Source organism: Mus pahari, chromosome 7 (assembly GCF_900095145.1).
Source record: "Mus pahari chromosome 7, PAHARI_EIJ_v1.1, whole genome shotgun sequence".
In the NCBI taxonomy this organism is placed as follows: Eukaryota; Metazoa; Chordata; class Mammalia; order Rodentia; family Muridae; genus Mus; species Mus pahari.
Genome location: NC_034596.1, coordinates 105,096,477 through 105,115,426, shown reverse-complemented (window position 1 = coordinate 105,115,426; position 18,950 = coordinate 105,096,477). Strand labels below are relative to the sequence as shown.

At 43.5% G+C, this 18,950-nt stretch overlaps 1 protein-coding gene and 1 pseudogene across 2 annotated transcripts in view; one reads left to right on the top strand and one right to left on the bottom strand.

Annotated features, from left to right (window-relative positions):
* Rcor1 (REST corepressor 1) overlaps positions 1 to 18,950 on the bottom strand; it is a 71,951-nt gene that overhangs the window by 28,832 nt on the left and 24,169 nt on the right. For both annotated transcript variants that reach the window (XR_003844214.1, XM_021202002.1), the window contains exon 3: positions 5,284 to 5,367. Coding sequence is in view for 1 of the 2 variants with exons in the window: in XM_021202002.1 (XP_021057661.1) it covers positions 5,284 to 5,367 (84 nt within the window). In the remaining variant the exon portion in view is untranslated. The remainder of the gene's footprint in view (positions 1 to 5,283; positions 5,368 to 18,950) is intronic.
* Positions 16,610 to 16,871, top strand: LOC110324433 (annotated as a pseudogene).

The following is an 18,950-nucleotide window of genomic DNA, read 5'->3' as shown; positions in this document are numbered from 1 at the left end:
AGGGTTTCTCTGGGTTTCAAGATAGGGAACTCACTTTGTATACCAGGCTGGCCTCGAACTCAGAAATCTGCCTGCCTCTGCCTCCCGAGTGCTGGGATTAAAGGCATGCGCCACCACGCCCGGCTTAGGAGGAACTATTAATACACTTGTATAGGCAGCCCGTGCTGCAGAAGGAAGAAAGCCCTTCCCTATGAGGTTAATATAGCATGCCTTTAACCTACTCAGATGTTATTTATAGGAAGGAGACAAGAAAACAACAATTAACAACAAACCCCACAAAAACCGTAAGTATTTGAGAATGGAGCTTGGTTAAGTAAATAAGGCTACAAGATGAACTTTCATAAATAAAAGTTCAAAACCCAGGTCTTCGTTTTTTGTTGGTGGTATAGTTTTATAGTTGTTTGAGAGAAGACTCCACTCTGTAACCCGGCAGCCTAGAACTTGCTAACCTAGACCATGCTGGCCACACTCACATTAATCCCCTCCTCTCTGCCCTCTAGTCTGCCGAGATTATAGGCAGGAGCCACTATGCACAGCTTTGGGTTTGTTTTGTTGATATTGTTTTTTAATGAGATATGGTCTCAATAGGTAGCTCAATTGATCTCAAAAACCTCGATTCCCATATCTTAGCCTCCAGAGTCCTGGGGTTATAGCCCTGACTAACCCACCTTATCTCTTTCTTTTTGTTTTGTTTCTGGTGTTTTGTTTTGTTTGTTTGTTTGTTTTTTTGAGACGGGGTTTCTTTGTGTAGATCTGGCTGTCCTAGAACTTGCTATGTAAGCCAGGGTGACCTTGAATTTATAGAGATCTGGCTGCCTCTGCCTCCTGAGTGCTGGGATTAAAGGTTTGCTAACCTATTCCATTTTTAATGGCAGGAAGCTTAGAGTATAAAAAGTGTGACATAGTACACAGCAGTACAAAGAAAAGAGGAGGCTGGAAAGCAAGCTGACACAAGTAACCACAAGACGCACAGTTCAGAGCTAATGTGACGGTACCCACAGAATGCACACACAGGATGTGTGAGCCCCAAAACCTCCCCAAACAAAAATATTCATATGGTAGGGTGAAGGATTATCAATTAATAATGGAAATAAACTTGTCTGTAAGTAATGTACTTCCTCCAAACCCATTTGACGGTAACTTTTCACACATTATGGCCTAATCTCTTAAACATTGAGATGTCTTTTATGTAATCATAAAAAAGTAAATTAAATTCTTCAACAATGCTTTATTTTTTGTCCACAATCCAATCTGGCTAGTTACTGTATTATATTTGACAAATTTAAAGTACATCTCATTTAATTTCATTCTTACATATGCATGCTTTTTTTTTAAAAAGTATAAACAGAGAGTCATTATCACACCTAACAAAAAGTAGCAAAATTCCTGGGTATGAGCAACAATGTTACACCCACTAGACTGTCTACAATGCATAATCCAAATCCAGCAATAACAGGATCATGAGCAAATCCCTTTATCCTTTTCTGGTAGCAACAGTAAACTAGTCTGTCCACTTTAGAAAATTATTTGGCACTGACTTTTAGCTGAGCAGATGAGACACAAAAATAGGTCAAGGAATGTTTCTGTAGTAATGTTTGTAGTAAAAACTTAAAGCAACTTCCCTCTGTTAACAGAAAGGATAAGCAAATTCTATCTAGGCGGCTGAGAAGCAAATGTAGAGGGTGGATGGTGGGGAGACACACCAACAGGCAAAAGCAGCCCAGCTTGGAAGAGACCTTCAGGTACTCCATTTAAACCCAGCTCTTCCACGGCACGTATTAGGGACCAGGAGCGGGTGCATTCCATCACCCACAGGGCAGCTTCCCAGCAGACTGAAGCCACACTTGGAGATGTCAGAGCAAAGCAGTAGGCTCGACATCCCACACGCTCTGAAGGTGGTAATGCACCACTCAGATGCACCACCTCTACAGGTGCCATGTCTTCATAGCAAGGGAAGGTCCAGGTGTACATAGCGATTCTCTGCTTTCTGCTTAATGCAGCTGTGTACCTAAAACTTGCCCTCAAAACCATTTCCCCCTTTAAAACAGAAAAGAAATGACTTATTTGCTCCTTAATCTATGGATTCTATTTAGCCTTTAAAAACAAACAAACAAACAAAAAAGGGCTGAAAAAAATGGCTCAACCATCTGTAATGGGATTTGATGCACCCTTCTGGTGTGTCTGAAGATAGCCACAGTGTACTCACATGCATTAAATAAATAAATAAATCTTTGAAAAAGAAATATACTCAACCATGTGTTTCTTCTTTTGTTTTTGAGGTAGATTCTAAGTATGTCATTAATCTATCCTGTCATTCTGTAAACACCAGAGTATATTTTCACACACCCAGATGGTATACGAGCCTACTACACACGGGTCTATATGACAGAAAAAGATATATTGTACAGCCAATTGTTCCGAGGGTCACCATTAAGACAAACATCATGACATTAAATTGGGCACAATAGGAAATAATGTGAGAGAGACATGGCAGCCATGAGCTGTGTGAAGCTGCTGAGAGAAAGCATACATTTAAAAATAACCATTGATCTTTTATCATCACCATGTAAACTATGTAATTGTCTGTGTTACGTGTTCATAAAACTGGCACCGTAGTAGGTACACTTACACCAGCATCACCACAGATGTGTGAGGAAGAAGATGGCTAAGATCTAAGCATCAGGAGTTGACGCATCTTTGGGATGCATGACCTATGTGTTCATGGAAACACCATTAAGCTGCCAGTGGCTGTAAGACAGCTGGAGAGAGGACTCCATGGCCAGGAGCATTCAGTGCTCTTGCACAGGGTTCAGGTTCGGTTCCCTGCACTCAAGTGGCATCTTACAACCAACATCTGTAGTTTCAATTCCAGAGGATTCCATGTCATCTTCAGTCCTCTGTGACCTGACCTGCACATACACATTGCACATAAACACATGATGGGGGATTGGGGATTTAGCTCAGTGGTAGAGCACTTGCCTACTAACAAGCATAAGGCCCTGGGTTCGATCCTCAGCTCTGGGAAAAAAAAAAAAGGATAAACGCATGATGGTGTGTGTGTGTGTGTGTGTGTGTGTGTACGCACGCACACACCCAATTCAAAAATAGATTTTGGAATAAATCCAAGACTGCTGGAAAACATCTGAGTCATCTCTCAGCCTATTTTGTTCTCTTTTTAAATGTATAAAATATATTCATACCTGGTTATGCTAAAAAGTTACTGTAAATACTGAGACAAAACGAATTTTCCAAGTAACACAGAGGCTAGGCTCTACAGTGAATTTCAGCTCAGCCTGGACCACAGTGTGAAACTTTATCTCAAAACTATATATAGAGTTTGGTGTGTGTAGATTCACAGAAACATTCTAAAACATTCAGCAGTTGTTTCTGGTTTAGAGGTAAGCTAAATTGTTCTGTTTCCCCCTCACCCTCCACAGTGTGGTGGTTTGAATATGCTTGGCCCAGGGAGTGGCACTATTAGGGGGTGTGGTCTTGGAGGGAGTGTGCCACTGTGGGGTGGGCAATGAGACCCTCCTCCTAACCACATGGGAGCTCATCGTCTCCTAGCGGCCTTCAGATGAAGATGTAGAACCTCCGCTCCTCCTGCACTATGCCTGCCTGGATGCTTGTTCTGTCATGATGATAATGGACTGAACCTCTGAACCTGTGAGCCAGCCCCAATGAAATGTTGTCTTTGAAGAGTTGACTTGGTAGCCAGGTTGGTCGTGGTGTCTCTTCACAGCAGTAAAACACTAAGACAGCCTGTGTCTTCTAAATATTCATAGTAGACAAAATTGTTTCTTTTAGAAGTTTTTAAAGGTCAACTTTTTTTCCCCTCGCAGACAGGGTTTCTCTGTGTAGCCCTGGCTGTCCTGGAACTCACTCTGTAGACCCGGCTGGCCTTGAACTCAGAAATTCGCCTGCCTCTGCCTCCCAAGTGCTGGGATTAAAGGCATGTGCCACCACGCCCGGCTTAAAGTTCAACTTTTAACTAATATTGAGTAAAACTTAATAGTAAAATTGAAAACTTACACAATATTGTTGTTTAAAAACTCTTAATCTTCAGGGCGGTAGTGGCGCATACCTTTAATTCCAACATTCAGAAGGCAGAGGCAGGCAGATTGCTGTGAGTTCCAAGACAGTTTAGGCTACACAAAGAAATGTTGTCTTGAAAAAGCAGAAATAGATAAATTAAAACTAAACCTTTTAAGCAGGTGTTATAGGCATACTTGTAGCCCCAGTAGTCAGAGTCAAACCATCCCATACTAAGGGAGACATGTTAACTGAGTGCCTATGCTCTCTGAATGCAGAACTGCTCAGCAGGGTTCTGGAAAACAAAGCTTTTCTAGTTACAAGGGTGTAGGTTTTTTTTCAGTTCCCTTCCCCTATGCTATGTAAGAATGTGTGTTCAAAATGGCAGGAATCAACTTTGTAAGTCACTGAGTGCACTCAGTGAAGAACGAAAAAAAACAAACAAACGCTAACTATGCAGAAAGTCTGTCAGCAGGCACAGGGTCAGAGATGCTGAGGCCAGGAGAGTGGGGCACACCATTAACTGCAGCAGGACAAGCTCCAGGTCAGATGTGCAAATTACAAAAACCTGTTATGTGATTTCCATTAACAAATCACGTGAGTCCATCCATAAACTCCACTGAAAATGTGTCATAGGAAATTGTTTAATTACTTAGTTATGATGACACAAGGCTTTCAACATCAAGGAATTATGGTAGCACAGCAGATACAAAATTACTCCTAAAGGTAACATGAGTAGATAGAAAATACAATTATTAATAACATTAACAGAGCCACTTCTCCTCCCCCTCCAAAACAAAGGTCAATGTACTCAGGGCATTTGCAGTAACACTGTTAAAACTGTGAGCTGAGCTATATAGCTGTAGCTGCAGCTCAGTGACAGAGCACTGGCCAGGACTGTGAAACCCTGAGTAATGGACGTATTTCCAGTTAAGGGGTTACACAGTTCAGTGTTATTTCTTTCTTCCTTTAAAAAATATTTTATGTGCAAGTGTGTGTGTGTGTGTGTGTGTGTGAAGAGGTCATCAGATCCCCTGGAAACAGGTTCTCTGTAAGTGCTCTGGACTGCGGAACCATCTCTCCAACCATTATTTCCTTTCTACGCTCATTAACTGTTCTTAGTTATACACTCATTACTAGCTTTCAAAGCATTTAAGGAACATGTAAGATAATGAAACCACAGGTTGAAAATCTTTAAACTTTAAAAACGTGAGAGAGCAGTAAACAGCAAAGTGGATAGTAAAGACTTACGTTTTGCTTCAGAAAGACTCTGATTAGGTGACCAGACCAACATGCCAAGATTGTCTCGTTCTTGACTGCGCCTTGCCAGTTTGGCTTAGTAGAAAGAAAATAAAAATTGTATCATTATAAGTTAGTAGCTATAATTAAGCAGTAAATACCACCATTATCTGATCTTCTAAGTCTTAGACTGTGACATTACCACCCATACCCATACAATAATAATAAATAAAATTAAAATGGTATTTTAGGAAATTCACAAAGTCCCTTAAGATGACTTTGCATGGGCATGGACACAGGGTCTACAGGAGGGAGAGACAGGAATGCTACAGATATTACTGGAATACCATCTATTGTTGAATATACCATTTTAATTTTGTTGAGATGGGGGTCTCATGTATTACTGACTGGTTTGGAACTTGCTATGTAAAACAGACTGGTCTTGAATTCACAGAAATCTACTTGCCCCTGCCTCCCAAGTGTTGAGATTAAAAATGTACACCCCCACACTTGGCCCCAACTGCCTTTTAAATATAATTCAGAAGTTAAAAAAAAAAAAAAAAGGTTAATACTGCATACAACACCACTAACAACAAATCTAACAGAGATCCATCCCACTGCCCAGGCCTCTTTTATACAGACACTGAACCAATTCATGAGTGTGAAGCTCTCAGGGTGTCTTAAACTCTTCAAAGTCCCACCTCCCAATATATTGGCAACAGAGATTTTAACATGAGTTTTGGAATAGGTAAACATTCAAACAAAAACTGTTACACCAAAGAAAGTATTTTTGTTTTTTGTTTTTTTGTTTTTCGAGACAGGGTTTCTCTGTGTAGCCCTGGCTGTCCTGGAACTCACTCTGTAGACCAGGCTGGCCTTGAACTCAGAAATCCGCCTGCATCTGCCTACCAAGCACTGGGATTAAAGGCGTGCATCACTACACCCGGCAGGAAAGAAAGTATTTATCGGGAGTTGTGTGTGGCTGTGCTTGCCTACAATCCCAGTGTGGGGGGCTGGGGAGGTTCTCAGTTCAACAGAACCTCAAAGCAAGATGTGCGTCTCGAAACCAGCCAAAACAACAGAAAACAGACAAGGACTTTCCCTTCCCCACCCTCACCTGCCCCTCAGAAAGGGAGGAGGGGGGGAGGGCAAGGATAAACACCAATAGATCAGGAGACCGAAGCTCCTGGATTCCACCCCTACTAAACCAATGCCCAATCTGGTGACAGTGTGGATGGAGAAAGGGGAACCCTCTGACTTATGGTGGCAATATGAAACACAACTAATGCTTTGGAGGGAGAGTCATCAGTTTCTCCAAATCGTACCATCATATCCATGCAGTAAGAGCATGAACTAATAAAACAAAAGAACATAATGAACCTCAAAATAATTAAGCTAAAGAAGAGTTGGAAATAGAGAAAAGAGGAGGCTTCAAAGAATCCGTGATGGTGAATGGGACTGTTGCTAACAGCATGCACCCGTGAGCTCTTTCCCAAAGCAACTGCAGCTGTGGGCACACTCATCAGCACACACATTCCCCATCTGTGCCCAGAAACACCCTCAATGGAGGGAAACCGAGCACATTAACTCTCAGATCAGACTTCTAAACACATTTCCAGTAAAACAACTAATATATCTTTTAGAAATGTCTTATTCTAGGGCTCACAAGATTACAAGATGACCCTAGAATATTTTGTTATACTAGAAAATAAGAAGGCTGCCAAAGAACTATGGGTTCTATCTTCCACCAACTAAATCTAGAAAAATCTGAGCAACAAAGTAAGTGGCAGGAACTTTATAAAGTGGACACAGTGCGCACGCTCACCCCGGCACCTGATGAAGGTACGTGCAGGAGCAGCTCTCTTAGAATTAGAACAGCCTGGTCTACACTGTGAGTTCTGAGCCAGCCAAGGACACATGGTGAAGACTAACAACTGTCATTAATGTAAGCTGCAGAGACCATGTCTTTGTGAGAGAAAGAAAACAAACAGAAGCAAGGAGGGAGGAAAGGAAGGAGGGTGAACGGATCTTTCAAAATGTACTTTGGAAATAAAAATAAAAATAAAAAAGACATCGTAAAGACCCAGAACTGTGGACCAAGTGGATGTGACAGTGCAAACACATTCCTGCATGTAGAGAGCAGCCGTTCTTGTAGCACTCATGGGCTGGACCCTCTGCAAGAGCAGCCAATGCTCTTAACTCTTCTCCAGTGGGTTTCATTGTGCACATATGCTAATTCTAGTTACTTGAAAAATGAGTTTCCTGGGTCAGACTTTAAGTAAATATAGTTAATTATTTTTAAAAGACTGGTGTTTTTGAGTGGCTTTACCATAATTCACTAACTTTAGCAAAAACAACAGGCTTCTTCACTCATCAGTACTTAGTGGGGTTTTTTTTGTTTTTTTTTTTTGGTTTTGGTTTTTTTCGAGACAGGGTTTCTCTGTGTAGCCCTGGCTGTCCTGGAACTCACTCTGTAGACCAGGCTGGCCTCAAACTCAGAAATCTGCCTGCCTCTGTCTCCCAAGTGCTGGGATTAAAGGCGTGTGCCACCACGCCCAGCATCAGTACTTAGTTTTATGTAAGCCTTTTATTTTAAACATTCTGTGTTTAGTATAGTCATACAGTGGCTTTCATTTAAATTTCTCTAATAGTCAGTAATACTGGACAGCTTCCATGACATGCTATCTGTAATTTTTGGTGAAGTAACTATTCAGACATTTAATTAAACACATTTAAAAAACAAACAAAAACAAAAAACTGAGCTTGGTAGTGGTGTCACACACCTTTAATCCCACTACTCTGGGAGGCAGAGGCAGGCAGATTTCTGAGTTTGAGGTCAGCCTGGTCTACAGAGTAAGTTCCAAGACAGCCAGGGCTACACAGAGAAAAAATTGTCTCAAAAAAACAAACAAACAAAAAACTAAACAAACAAACCCCCCAAAACAACAAACAAACAAACAACAACAACAGCAAAACTCCAACAGAAAAGGCTTTGCCGACTCAGTAGTTAAGAGCACTCCCTGCTCTTGTAGAAGACCTAGGCTTGGTCCCAGTACCCACAGGGTAGCTCATATCCTCTACAACTCCAGTTAGAGATGGGACTCCTGGCTTCCATGGGCACAAGAAAGACATACATGTGGTACACAGACACATATGCAGGCAAAACACTTACACGTTAAAAAAAAAAAAAGGAATAAAGAAGATTATTAATAACCCAGACACTATTCCGGATACCAAGAAGTGCTTGCTGAAAGGAGCCTGATATGGCTGTCTCCTGAGAGGCCCTGTCAGAGCCTGACAAATACAGAGATGGATGCTCACAGCCAACCATTGGACTGACCACTGGGTCCTCAATAGGAGTTAGAGAAAGGACTGAAGAAGTTGAAGGGGATTCCAACCCCACAGAACAACAATACCAACCAACCAGTCCCAAGAGCTCCCAGGGACTAAGCCATCAACAAAGGAGTACACATGGCTCCAGCTGCATACGTTGCAGAGGATGGCCTTGTCAGGCATCAATGGGAAGAGAGGTCCTTGGTCCTATGAAGGCTCAATAGATGCCCCAGTGTAGGGGAACTGAGGGTGGGGAGGTAGGAGTGGGTAGGTGGGTGGAGGAACACCCTCATAGAAGCAGGGGGAGGGAGGATGGGATGGGGGGGCAGGAAAGGGGATTAACATTTGAAATGTAAATAAAGAAAATATCCAATAAAAGAAATTCATGAGAAAATAAGAAAAAGAAAAATCAAGAACCAAAAGAATAAAATGCCTCTCTGTACTGTTGAGTTGCTAGGCGGACAAGCAGTTCTAGGTTAGTTACATAAATTAACATGAATATGTGTTCAAAGCACATTACACACAAACACACAAAACTGTAAAAACCACAGCTTTAGGCAGTGGAATGGAACAAGTGGGCGAGCATAGCAGAACTCAATCATGCTAAAGGACTCCAGCCCAGTTTGTAAGTTAAATTAAAATGTTTTAAACATGAAAGAAGAAGAAGAAGAAGAGGAGGAGGAGGAGGAGGAGGAGGAGGAGGAGGAGCAGGAGGAGCAGCAGCTTATCCATGGGCTGGAGAGATGGCTCAGTGGTTAAGAGCACTGACTGCTCTTCCAGAGGTCCTGAGTTCAAATCCCAGCAACCACATGGTGGCTCACAACCANTGGTTAAGAGCACTGACTGCTCTTCCAGAGGTCCTGAGTTCAAATCCCAGCAACCACATGGTGGCTCACAACCATCCATAATGAGATCTGATGCCCTCTTCTGGCCTACAGAAGACACTGAAGACAGCTACAGTGTACTTATATATGATAGACAGATAGATAGATAGATAGGAGCAGCTCATTGACAACCACTGGAAACTAGGACGCATACAAATATCTAAGAGAAAGGAGCAAGTGGTACCATTTCCATACATAGCAATTTTCATAAACAGCAATAGCAATAAATGATGAATATGCATTTGCACAAGGTTCTATCTCCAGGATAAAAATTGAGGAAAAGGAGCGTGATGGTCTGATTGAGAGTGGCCATCCAGGAGCAAATCTCTGCATGGTTGGCTCTAAGGTTGAGGAAGTGGACGTCCCACAGCCCACGCCAAGCCCAGTCTAGCTCTCTGCCCACTGCTTGTGAATCAAATGTAAGCTATCAAACACAACACTGCTTCAGTGCCATGCCTGTCTGAGGTCACAGTGGTCATGAAATTGTAAGCAAGCCCCCAATTATCATGGTGTGTCTCTTCACAGCAACAGAAAAGACAAGAAGTCAAGGTCAAAGGTTGTCTTTTTTTGTTCAGAGGTGGAGGAGGATTAAGAAAAGCACACAGATTCTAGCGCTGAGCTTGGATGGAAGGCTGGGGAGGCTGAGACAGGAAGAGCAGCGCGAGACTGGCCAGGCCGGGCGGTCTGATGAGTTCAAGCTATAGAGAACGAGAGCAGGCGGAGGCAGGAGAGAGGAAAGAGGAAAAGTCACACACACTTTTCTTAAAGGATCAGGCAGATAACACAAGTTCATCTGTTTTTGCCTTCCGTGACCTTCGAGACTTGCGTGACGAAGCAAGCACCGGCCAGTGTCTCTGCATGGACACTGAGGCCTCCTCAGGTTCAGATCGCTAAAGCAGTCTATTCCAGTCAGCAGTGACAGGGTTAGAGGAGTCAAATAAACCCAGACCTGTCTGGAACAGGAAGGAGCACAAGAAGGCACAACTATCCCTCGCTACACCAGCAGAGCAAATGCTCACTCGACTGCAGCAAGTGCACTGTACAGGTCTGCCCTACAACCGACCCTGGTGATGAAGGCGCAGGACACCACACTGCCTGTCAGGACTATGGAAACCATCTTATGGCATCTTCATAGCATTTAAAAAAATAGCAGTACAACCCCCCACAGCTTCATCTGATGTGTGTATAAACACTGCCAGAGACTTTAACCTTCAAAGCCCAGCCTGAGACGCTAAGACAGCACTTCAGGTGGGCACCGGGGAGAGCTGCTGAGTTTGAGGATTTTGACTATGTCCCTGCAGGCCTTACACCCTAGCTCAAGCCACCCTGCAGGTTCCTTACCTCAGTAGGCTGAGGGAGGCAGGCGCTGCAGAGGATTAAGTGCGCCCTCTACAGCTCGGGAGGGAGGAAGTCTTGACTCATTAGGAAAGTAACCAGAGAACTTGGTATAGAACAAAATACAGAAAAATCTTAAAAGTTCATTGACAGGTATGGAATAAACCACCAAATTTAAAGGAATTAAAAATAAAAATTAGCTCTACACCAGTTTCATTACAAAACTCAAGTTAAATGAAGTATGTTACTATAACAAATATTATTTACAAATATTAAGAGTAAAATTCACTTTCCAACTTCTTAAAAATTTAGCAACATAAAAAGGTTTCTGAACATACAATAACCAGAAAACAATTAAAATTCAAACATAATGAAGTGCAGGGATTTCTGTAGTGTTTGCCCATGCTATGTGTATTTTGTGTCATCACAGCAAACAGTGTCTCAGTCACTCCACCCAGATTCAAAACTACTGCAGTATGAACTGCACAATTTCATTATATATACAAAGTTTTCTACTCACACAGAAAACACTTTCAATATTTTCCTATTATCTTTCCTCAAACTATAATTATCAAATTACTATGTATTTATCTAAAAAAATTCCCTTCACTGTTATTTTGCATAAAGGTGTTTCCCCTATATGTCTGTGTAATAGTGTGCATAGTCATAGCACCATTACACCCAACTGGCAAGAAGCAAAAATGATCTCAAATGCCTATTAATCAAATGGAAACACAAAGCATATTAGATACATCCATAAGATGGTTTTTATCACCACTCAAAAGTATTGAAAAAGTAAGGTGGATAGGAAAACTGAAGCCACATGAAAAACTGTAACATACATATTTTAAAAGTATAAAAATTAAAGATAATACTAAAATTTGATTTTAAGAAATGTAAAAGGTTAATAAAGTCCTAGGAAAAGAAGTGGGCCACTGGGAATCTGATGGCTCAGTCGTTAGAGCACTGGCTGCTTTTCCAGGGAACCCATGTTCAGTTCCCAATGCCCACATGGTTCACAACCATCTCTAACTTCAGTTAAAGGGGTCTGAGGTCCTTTTCTGACCTTGGGCACTGCACACATGCACGCAGACAGCAGACACGCACACACGCGCGCACACAATAAATACAATGTATTCACAGTACTACATTACATCTTTAAGGAAAGAGTGACACTTTTCTTCCCTCAAAGCCATAACCTCCATCTAGTCGTGACTGGAAAGGGCAGCAACCCCAAACACCCCCTGAAACCTCTCGTCAGTGCGCCTCAAACAGCAGCGCCATCTAAAAGAAACAAGGGCTACGGAAATGCCACCACCACCAAGACCCTAAGACAACAAAAGCTGAGTCCAGTGCTTCCTTATCAGGGGAAACTGGGTATGTGGGCCCAGAGACTTCCATAGGACCTTTCTAACTGTAAATTAGGTATACTGTGCATTTAGGTATACGAGGCCCTTCAACTATGCCGGTCCATCTCCACTCAGGCCCAGGGTGTCTCTCCCACTGCAATCCATTCTTCTTGCCAATTCCTTCCCATGGTTGTGACCACCCACTACTACGACAGATCTTTTCTTTTTTCTTTTGTATCTGATTCCCTCCCAGCCCAGCCTAACATCTATATGGCCCCTCAGTATTCACCCAACATTGGGCCATTCCCTATCCCAGTTCAGACTTCATCATAAGCCATTTGTATAAGGACAAAGGCTGCGGTCTACAAAAAAACAATAAGTATGATGTAAACTCCGACCAGGTGTGTGATGATCAGAAATCATACTGGCATGTTTAGCAACTTCATAAATGATGCCAATTCTTTTTCTGCCTCCATTGTTAAATTCCAGTCCTTGAGACATGTATCGGGCAGGCTAGTGTTTCATAAATTGATAATGAGTATGGGTAGCTGGCTAGTAAAAAGTCCCATTTCCCCTCCGCCACTCTAGCACACTGACAAGTCGAGGCACTGTGTGGGGGAGCAGCATCAGGGACAACTCAGGTCGCTGAAATGCAGCTCACTCCATGACGGAGCTTTTCCTCTTAAGGGCGTCTATGCAGTCAATTCCTGATCTGCTACCCACACTAGAAACTGGACTGACATACTCAAGGTTTTTCTAACTATAATCATCTTAATATATAAACCAAGGAAACCAAAAGGCAAGGTTAGGGGGGATTAAAACAGAAAACAAAGAAAGAAAGTCACAGTTGGTCAGGAAGGAAGGAAGGAAGGAAGGAAGGAAGGAAGGAAGGAAGGAAGGAAGGNAAGGAAGGAAGGAAGGAAGGAAGGAAGGAAGGAAGGAAGGAAGGAAGGAAGGAAGGAAGGAAGGAAGGAAGGAGAGAGGGAAAGAGGAAGGAAAGGAAGGACGGAAGCAAGCAAGAAAGAAGTCTAGTTAGCTCCACGTGGGAGCTCAGATCTGTTATCAGAGTAGCTCTCAGGTGGCTTCGGCAGGGAATTCTAAGTCCAAAGCCAGTAAGATTACAGTGAGCCCTTATCCTTAAGGAAAGTGGGTAAACGTTAGGTAGGATGGAGCTGAGCTGTAGCATGGATTCCCTGGTTCAATCACCATCACGGAATAAATTGAGTGATAACCTCAGTTCTCAGAAGGTTGAAGGTCAGAAGCTGAAAGTCTCCTTAGCTACACAGAATGTTTAAGGCTAGCCTGGGCTGTGTGGAACCTCACAGTCACCCCCATGAGACAATTTAAATTGACTTTTGCTTGCTTTGTTCTGCTCCTTTATTGGACACAACTTCCAGGATTAGGCACGTTTTTCTAAGGGTACTTCTTTTTAACCTGGTAGCGATTTACACTTTTACACTTGGGATTTCTTCAACCATTTCTGTTAATAGCTTTGGAGTATTTAACTGCACAGCACAATGCCATTTAATTCAACAGCCACTCAAAGTATCTCCAACTCAATGTGTTTAGACAAAATTTTTCCTTCAGTGTGACCATCACCAGCATTCTGACTCTTTTTTAACCTCAAAAACAGATACTATCGCTTACAGTCAGTAAAGACAACAGTTATGCCTGAAATCAAATACCCAACAAGAGAATCAATCTAAGGAACCATATAGTGGACAGATACCACAAGCACCAGACTGTTACTGGACAGGTGCATTAAACTGTGAGCAAAAGACACATAAAGCAAACCCAAGCGAAGAGCCAGGCAGGACTGCATACTCAAGAGCCATCCCTAGCAGGGACAACTCAGGCCCTGCTTCAAGTAGGTGCCCACTCACGACGGCATAAAAACAAGATGGGTTTAACGTAGAGAGGAAGCTGAGGTGAAATCAAGCCTCCACACTGGCTCTCCAAGGAGAGTTTCAGCAGCAGCAGCATCTGAAGTGGGAAGGTAAGCCTTCATTACCAAGTATCCTTCACTGGGAGGGCACCCGTCACAGTCAGTGTGCTGGGGATCCTGAGGAAGAGACAGACCCTGCAGTAGTTCTGTCAGCCCCCTTTAGATCAAAGGAACAAAAGTAGGGGAGTAGAACACGTGACCTCGGCTCTGTGCCCTGTGTCAGGAAGGAACTGGTAGGAGTCTAGCTGTAACTCAAAGCCACCTGGAGTCTGTGCAGTAAGCGGAGCAGGCCTCACCTGCAACTGCAAAGTGAGAAGGAAAAGGCAAGGTCAGCTCCCTCCCCCCTCCCTCCCTCCCGAGAGCCTGCCTTTACAGGGAGACATGGTCTGGTGTTCCAGGGAGAACGGACGGACCTGTGGTCTAACAGACACGACTAACATGCCAGCTTACCTACAGATGGGTCTGCTCAGTGCCTGTCACTTCACTGCCCCGACCCCGACTCCCACAGTGTTTCTCCCCAAAACATCCTTTTGAATTATCCTGTGTGCATGGTGCTCTGCTTGTCTGTGTGTGTGTACCATGTGAGCCTGTTGCTTGAGCAGACCAGAAAAGGACATCTGGTTCCCTAAGAGTGGGTGCTCTGGCGTGTGGGTGCACGTGCAACCCCACTTACATACACACACAGCACACACAAGAAATAGTACATTTAAAGATAGTTTTAAACTAAGATGAAAACACTTGGGTGCCATGTGGGTACAAGAGTAGAACCGGACTTCTGAAAGAGCAGCAGTGCTCAGCCTTCCCAAACCCTTAATAAACTATGTGGCTGAATTACTTTATTTTGAGACCAGGTTTAGCACTATGAAGGCCAAGCTGGCCTATCACGTGAGACCCTATCACTTCCCATTCCTCACGCGGTTACAGGCTACACTGGGCTCGCATGTTTCCTTTTCCTAACGAGAACCTATTTTCTTTCCTCTGAGCCTTAGGCTGTTAAGGAGCCATGACAGCATGTGTGACGCAAGAGTGGAATGGTCTCTCTACATCAGAATAAACAGCATCCCCGTGTCAGACCTGTGAGCCCTGCATGCTAACAGATGACGTTCCTGTAACTAATCCAGATTTATGAGCACCACATTAGATCCTCCCTACTCCCCAATCTCTACACTGCTTTATTCTTTTAGGGATAGGGAGGCAGGAGGGAGACTAGCAATGGAACCCAAGGCCTGGTACCTGCTATCACTGAGCTGCAATCCAGCCCTCTGTCCTCTTAAAATAAAAGGGAAACTTAGGGGGCTGGAGAGATGACTCAACAGATAAGAGCACTCACTGACTGCTCTTCCGAAGGTCCTGAATTCAAATCCCAGCAACCACATGGTGGCTCATAACCATCTGTAATGAGATCTGACGTCCTCTTCTGGTGTGTCTGAAGACAGCTACAGTGTACTTAGATACAAAAATAAATAAATCTTAAAAAAAAAAAAAAAAGGGAGACTTAGAACACTGCAATTTAAATTTACTCCAACTGTATATTAAAGAGGCATTTATTCTTGATACTAGACTTGAAGCTAAAAGGATAAAATGGCCTGTGATCTCTTAAAGAGCTAACATCACACAGGGGAGGGGGAAGGGGAGGGGGAGGGGGGCAGTGTAAGTCTGGCAGCTCTCTGTCTAGCATTCTAAAGGCCTTGAATTAACTCCTACTTATTCTGGCCAATTCAACACAAAGGTATTTTTTTTTTTTCTTCATAAGACAGGGCTTCTCTGTGTAGCTCTGGCTGTCCTGTAATTCACTCTGTAGACCATCAGGCTGGCCTCGAACTCAGAATTCCACCTGCCTCTGTTTCCTGAAGCTGTGCTTGGTGGTGGTAGAGCTGTAATCCCAGATTGAGTCCAAGGCAGTAAAATCCTAAGTTTAAAGTTTCCCTGGGCTACAGAATGAATAAGGCCAGCCTAAACAACAGTGACACCTACTCTCAAATAGGGATGAACAGTTTTATTTTTGTTTGTTTGTTTGTTTATTGTTCGAGACAGGGTTTCTTTGTGTGGTCCTGGCTGTCCTGGAACTTACTCTGTAGACCAGGCTGGCCTCGAACTTAGATCTGCTTGACTCTCTGCTAGGATCAAAGGCATGTATCACCACTGCCCAGCAGGTAACTGGATTCTATTATAAGTTAATGGTCCTTGCCAAACCCAGCAATTATTTCTGAGCCAGGTATTATTTCTGGGCAAAGAATCATCTTCTATTCTATCAGCTTCTAACAACATGCTCAAACCGCTTTTTTAAGAATTTCAGTTTTGGTGGGGCGACTGGTGGTCTCCATCATCGATTTCTAGTTCCCTGAAGCAGCCGTTTAACCCCAACCCTGGTCCCTTCAGAGTTTAAGCCCACCCGCTCCGGGTGCCCTGGACCTTAGGGTTCAGGAGGGGTGTGTCAGAATTCAGCCGACTTTACCATGGGGGCTACCGGATCACCGCAGCGGCCATTCCCCATGATTGATGAGAGTGGTGATGCCAGCAAGGAGACCTTGACATTCAGAAACTGAAAGAGAAGCAGGGCACTCTGGACAAGGAGATCTCCCAGTTAATAGCAGAGGGCTACCGTGTGATTGGACCGGAGTAGCAATCTCCTTCCTCCAAGAGTACAATGACATCAAGGATGTCTCACAGATGCTGCTGAGGAAGCTGGCTGTGAAATGAGATGTTACCACCAAGGAGTTATATGCAGATTTTGATATAAACCTGAATGACTGAGCATCTTCCTAGAGATTTTCATCTACAGCCCACAGGGACAGGAGGATGGGGGCATAAAAGGCAGAGAGTCCAGACAGAATATTCATGTGATTTTCAGATTTAAAAAAATGCTAGAGCCGGGCGGTGGTAGCACACGCCTTTAATCCCAGAACTCGGGAGGCAGAGGCAGGCGGATTTCTGAGTTCGAGGCCAGCCTGGTCTGCAGAGTGAGTTCCAGGACAGCCTGGTCTGCAGAGTGAGTTCCAGGACAGCCAGGGCTACACAGAGAAACCCTGTCTCGAAAAACCAAAAAAAAAGAAAAAAAAATGCTAGAAGCCCCCCAAAATTTAGGGAGGGTCCTCAAGAAGAGGGGTATTGGGAAAGGTGGGTATTGCCAATGTTAAGGTTCCTAAACATACTTGCGAGTGGGTGTGTGTGGTTGTCCTTTTTGTTAATAAACATGGGCAGTCAAAAAAAAATTCAGTTCTATGCCAGGTGGTGGTGGTGCACGTCTTTAATCCCAGCACTTGAGAGGCAGAGGCAGAGGCAAGTGGATTTCTGAGTTCGAGGCCAGCCTGGTCTACAGAGTGAGTTCCAGGACAGCCAGGGCTACATAGAGAAACCCTGTCTCAAAAAACAAAACCAACCAACCAACCAAACATACAGACATACATGAAATAAAAATGAATCATAAAAACCACAGAGGTTATGACCCAGACATCACTACTGAATGAACTGGGAAGCCATGAGTGCACAAACAGGAGGAACAAATTAATAGCAGAACAGCTGTGAGGACACATGCCTGACTCCAGTCAGCAGCAAACTGAGGCAGCAATGCAAGTTCAAGACCCATTTCTCAAAAAAAGCAAGCAAGCTGCACAAACACTCTGAATCCCAGCCCCCCAGGAGAGTAGTGTGGTCTACAGACACAGGGTTGTAGGCCAGCCAGAGCTACACAGTGAAACCATGACAAACAAAGCAAAATAAACAAAATAAACAGCAATAAAAAAAACAAAAGAGAAAGCAATCGGCCCATAAATGAACTGCAGGTAAAACCTATTACATTAATTAATAAATGTAAACATTCCTTCTCTTCTGGCATGAGAGAGTGCACTTACAACCCTCAGCACTTGGAAGGCTAAGCTGGAGGACTCCCTCTAGTTCAAGGCTATTCTGCCATACCCAACAAAGCACACTCATACGCCCACTTGCCTGGGTCCTGCCTTGCCTATTCCGTTATCTTTCAAGTAAATCTAATGTCCCTTTGGTTCAAGGCATGGATCTTTCACTGCTACAGTAAGGGCAGAATCCAGAAATCACGGCCTTCTTGCCGACTTCAGTCAGTGATCCACTTTAGCCCCACTGGTGCCATCTAGGCCCTAGGCAGACTCATTTCCTCTATTTTCCAGGCTTCCAGCAGTGCCTCCCCTCCCCCCACTTTCAGGTCTGCTATTCCTCCACTCTTCCTGTTTTTAAAATACAAGCACCACCCCACTACGCAGCAGCATCAGAGTCTCACTCTAGCTTCCCACGACCTGGCCACACCCTTTCAAATTTAATTCCATCCACTTCTGACTTAATCCACTATCGGGATGAGAACACTATAAAATCCTTAAAATGGTTTCCTTATCCTGTTTTCCAATCCATTCCCACACACAGTGTCAACAGTATTTCTGGCCAGGTTCTGTTCTGCTAGTGCACACCAATGTGCCCATAAATTTAACTACTAATTAATATTACTTCTAATTAACTCAGTCTTCTGCCACCATGTAACAAATGGAGAAATGCATGGAACAGTAACCACAGAACTCTCCCTCAATTCCCTGTCTAGTAATCTCATCAGAACCTGCTCTAAAATTTTATTTTGTGCAGTTTAAAGGTAAGAAACTTGAGGCATTGTATCCTAAAGACAATAACTAAACACAGACTCTCAAGGTCAGTGAAAATTATTACTACTGACAAAAAAAGGAACCATTCCTTCTAGGGGATTCTTACCATTCTTTGCTTTATTTGGAAACACAGTCTTGTTGTGTAGCCCAAGCTGACCTCAAATTTCTGCCTCAGCCTCCTGAGTGCTGACTAACAGGCATGCACCAGCAC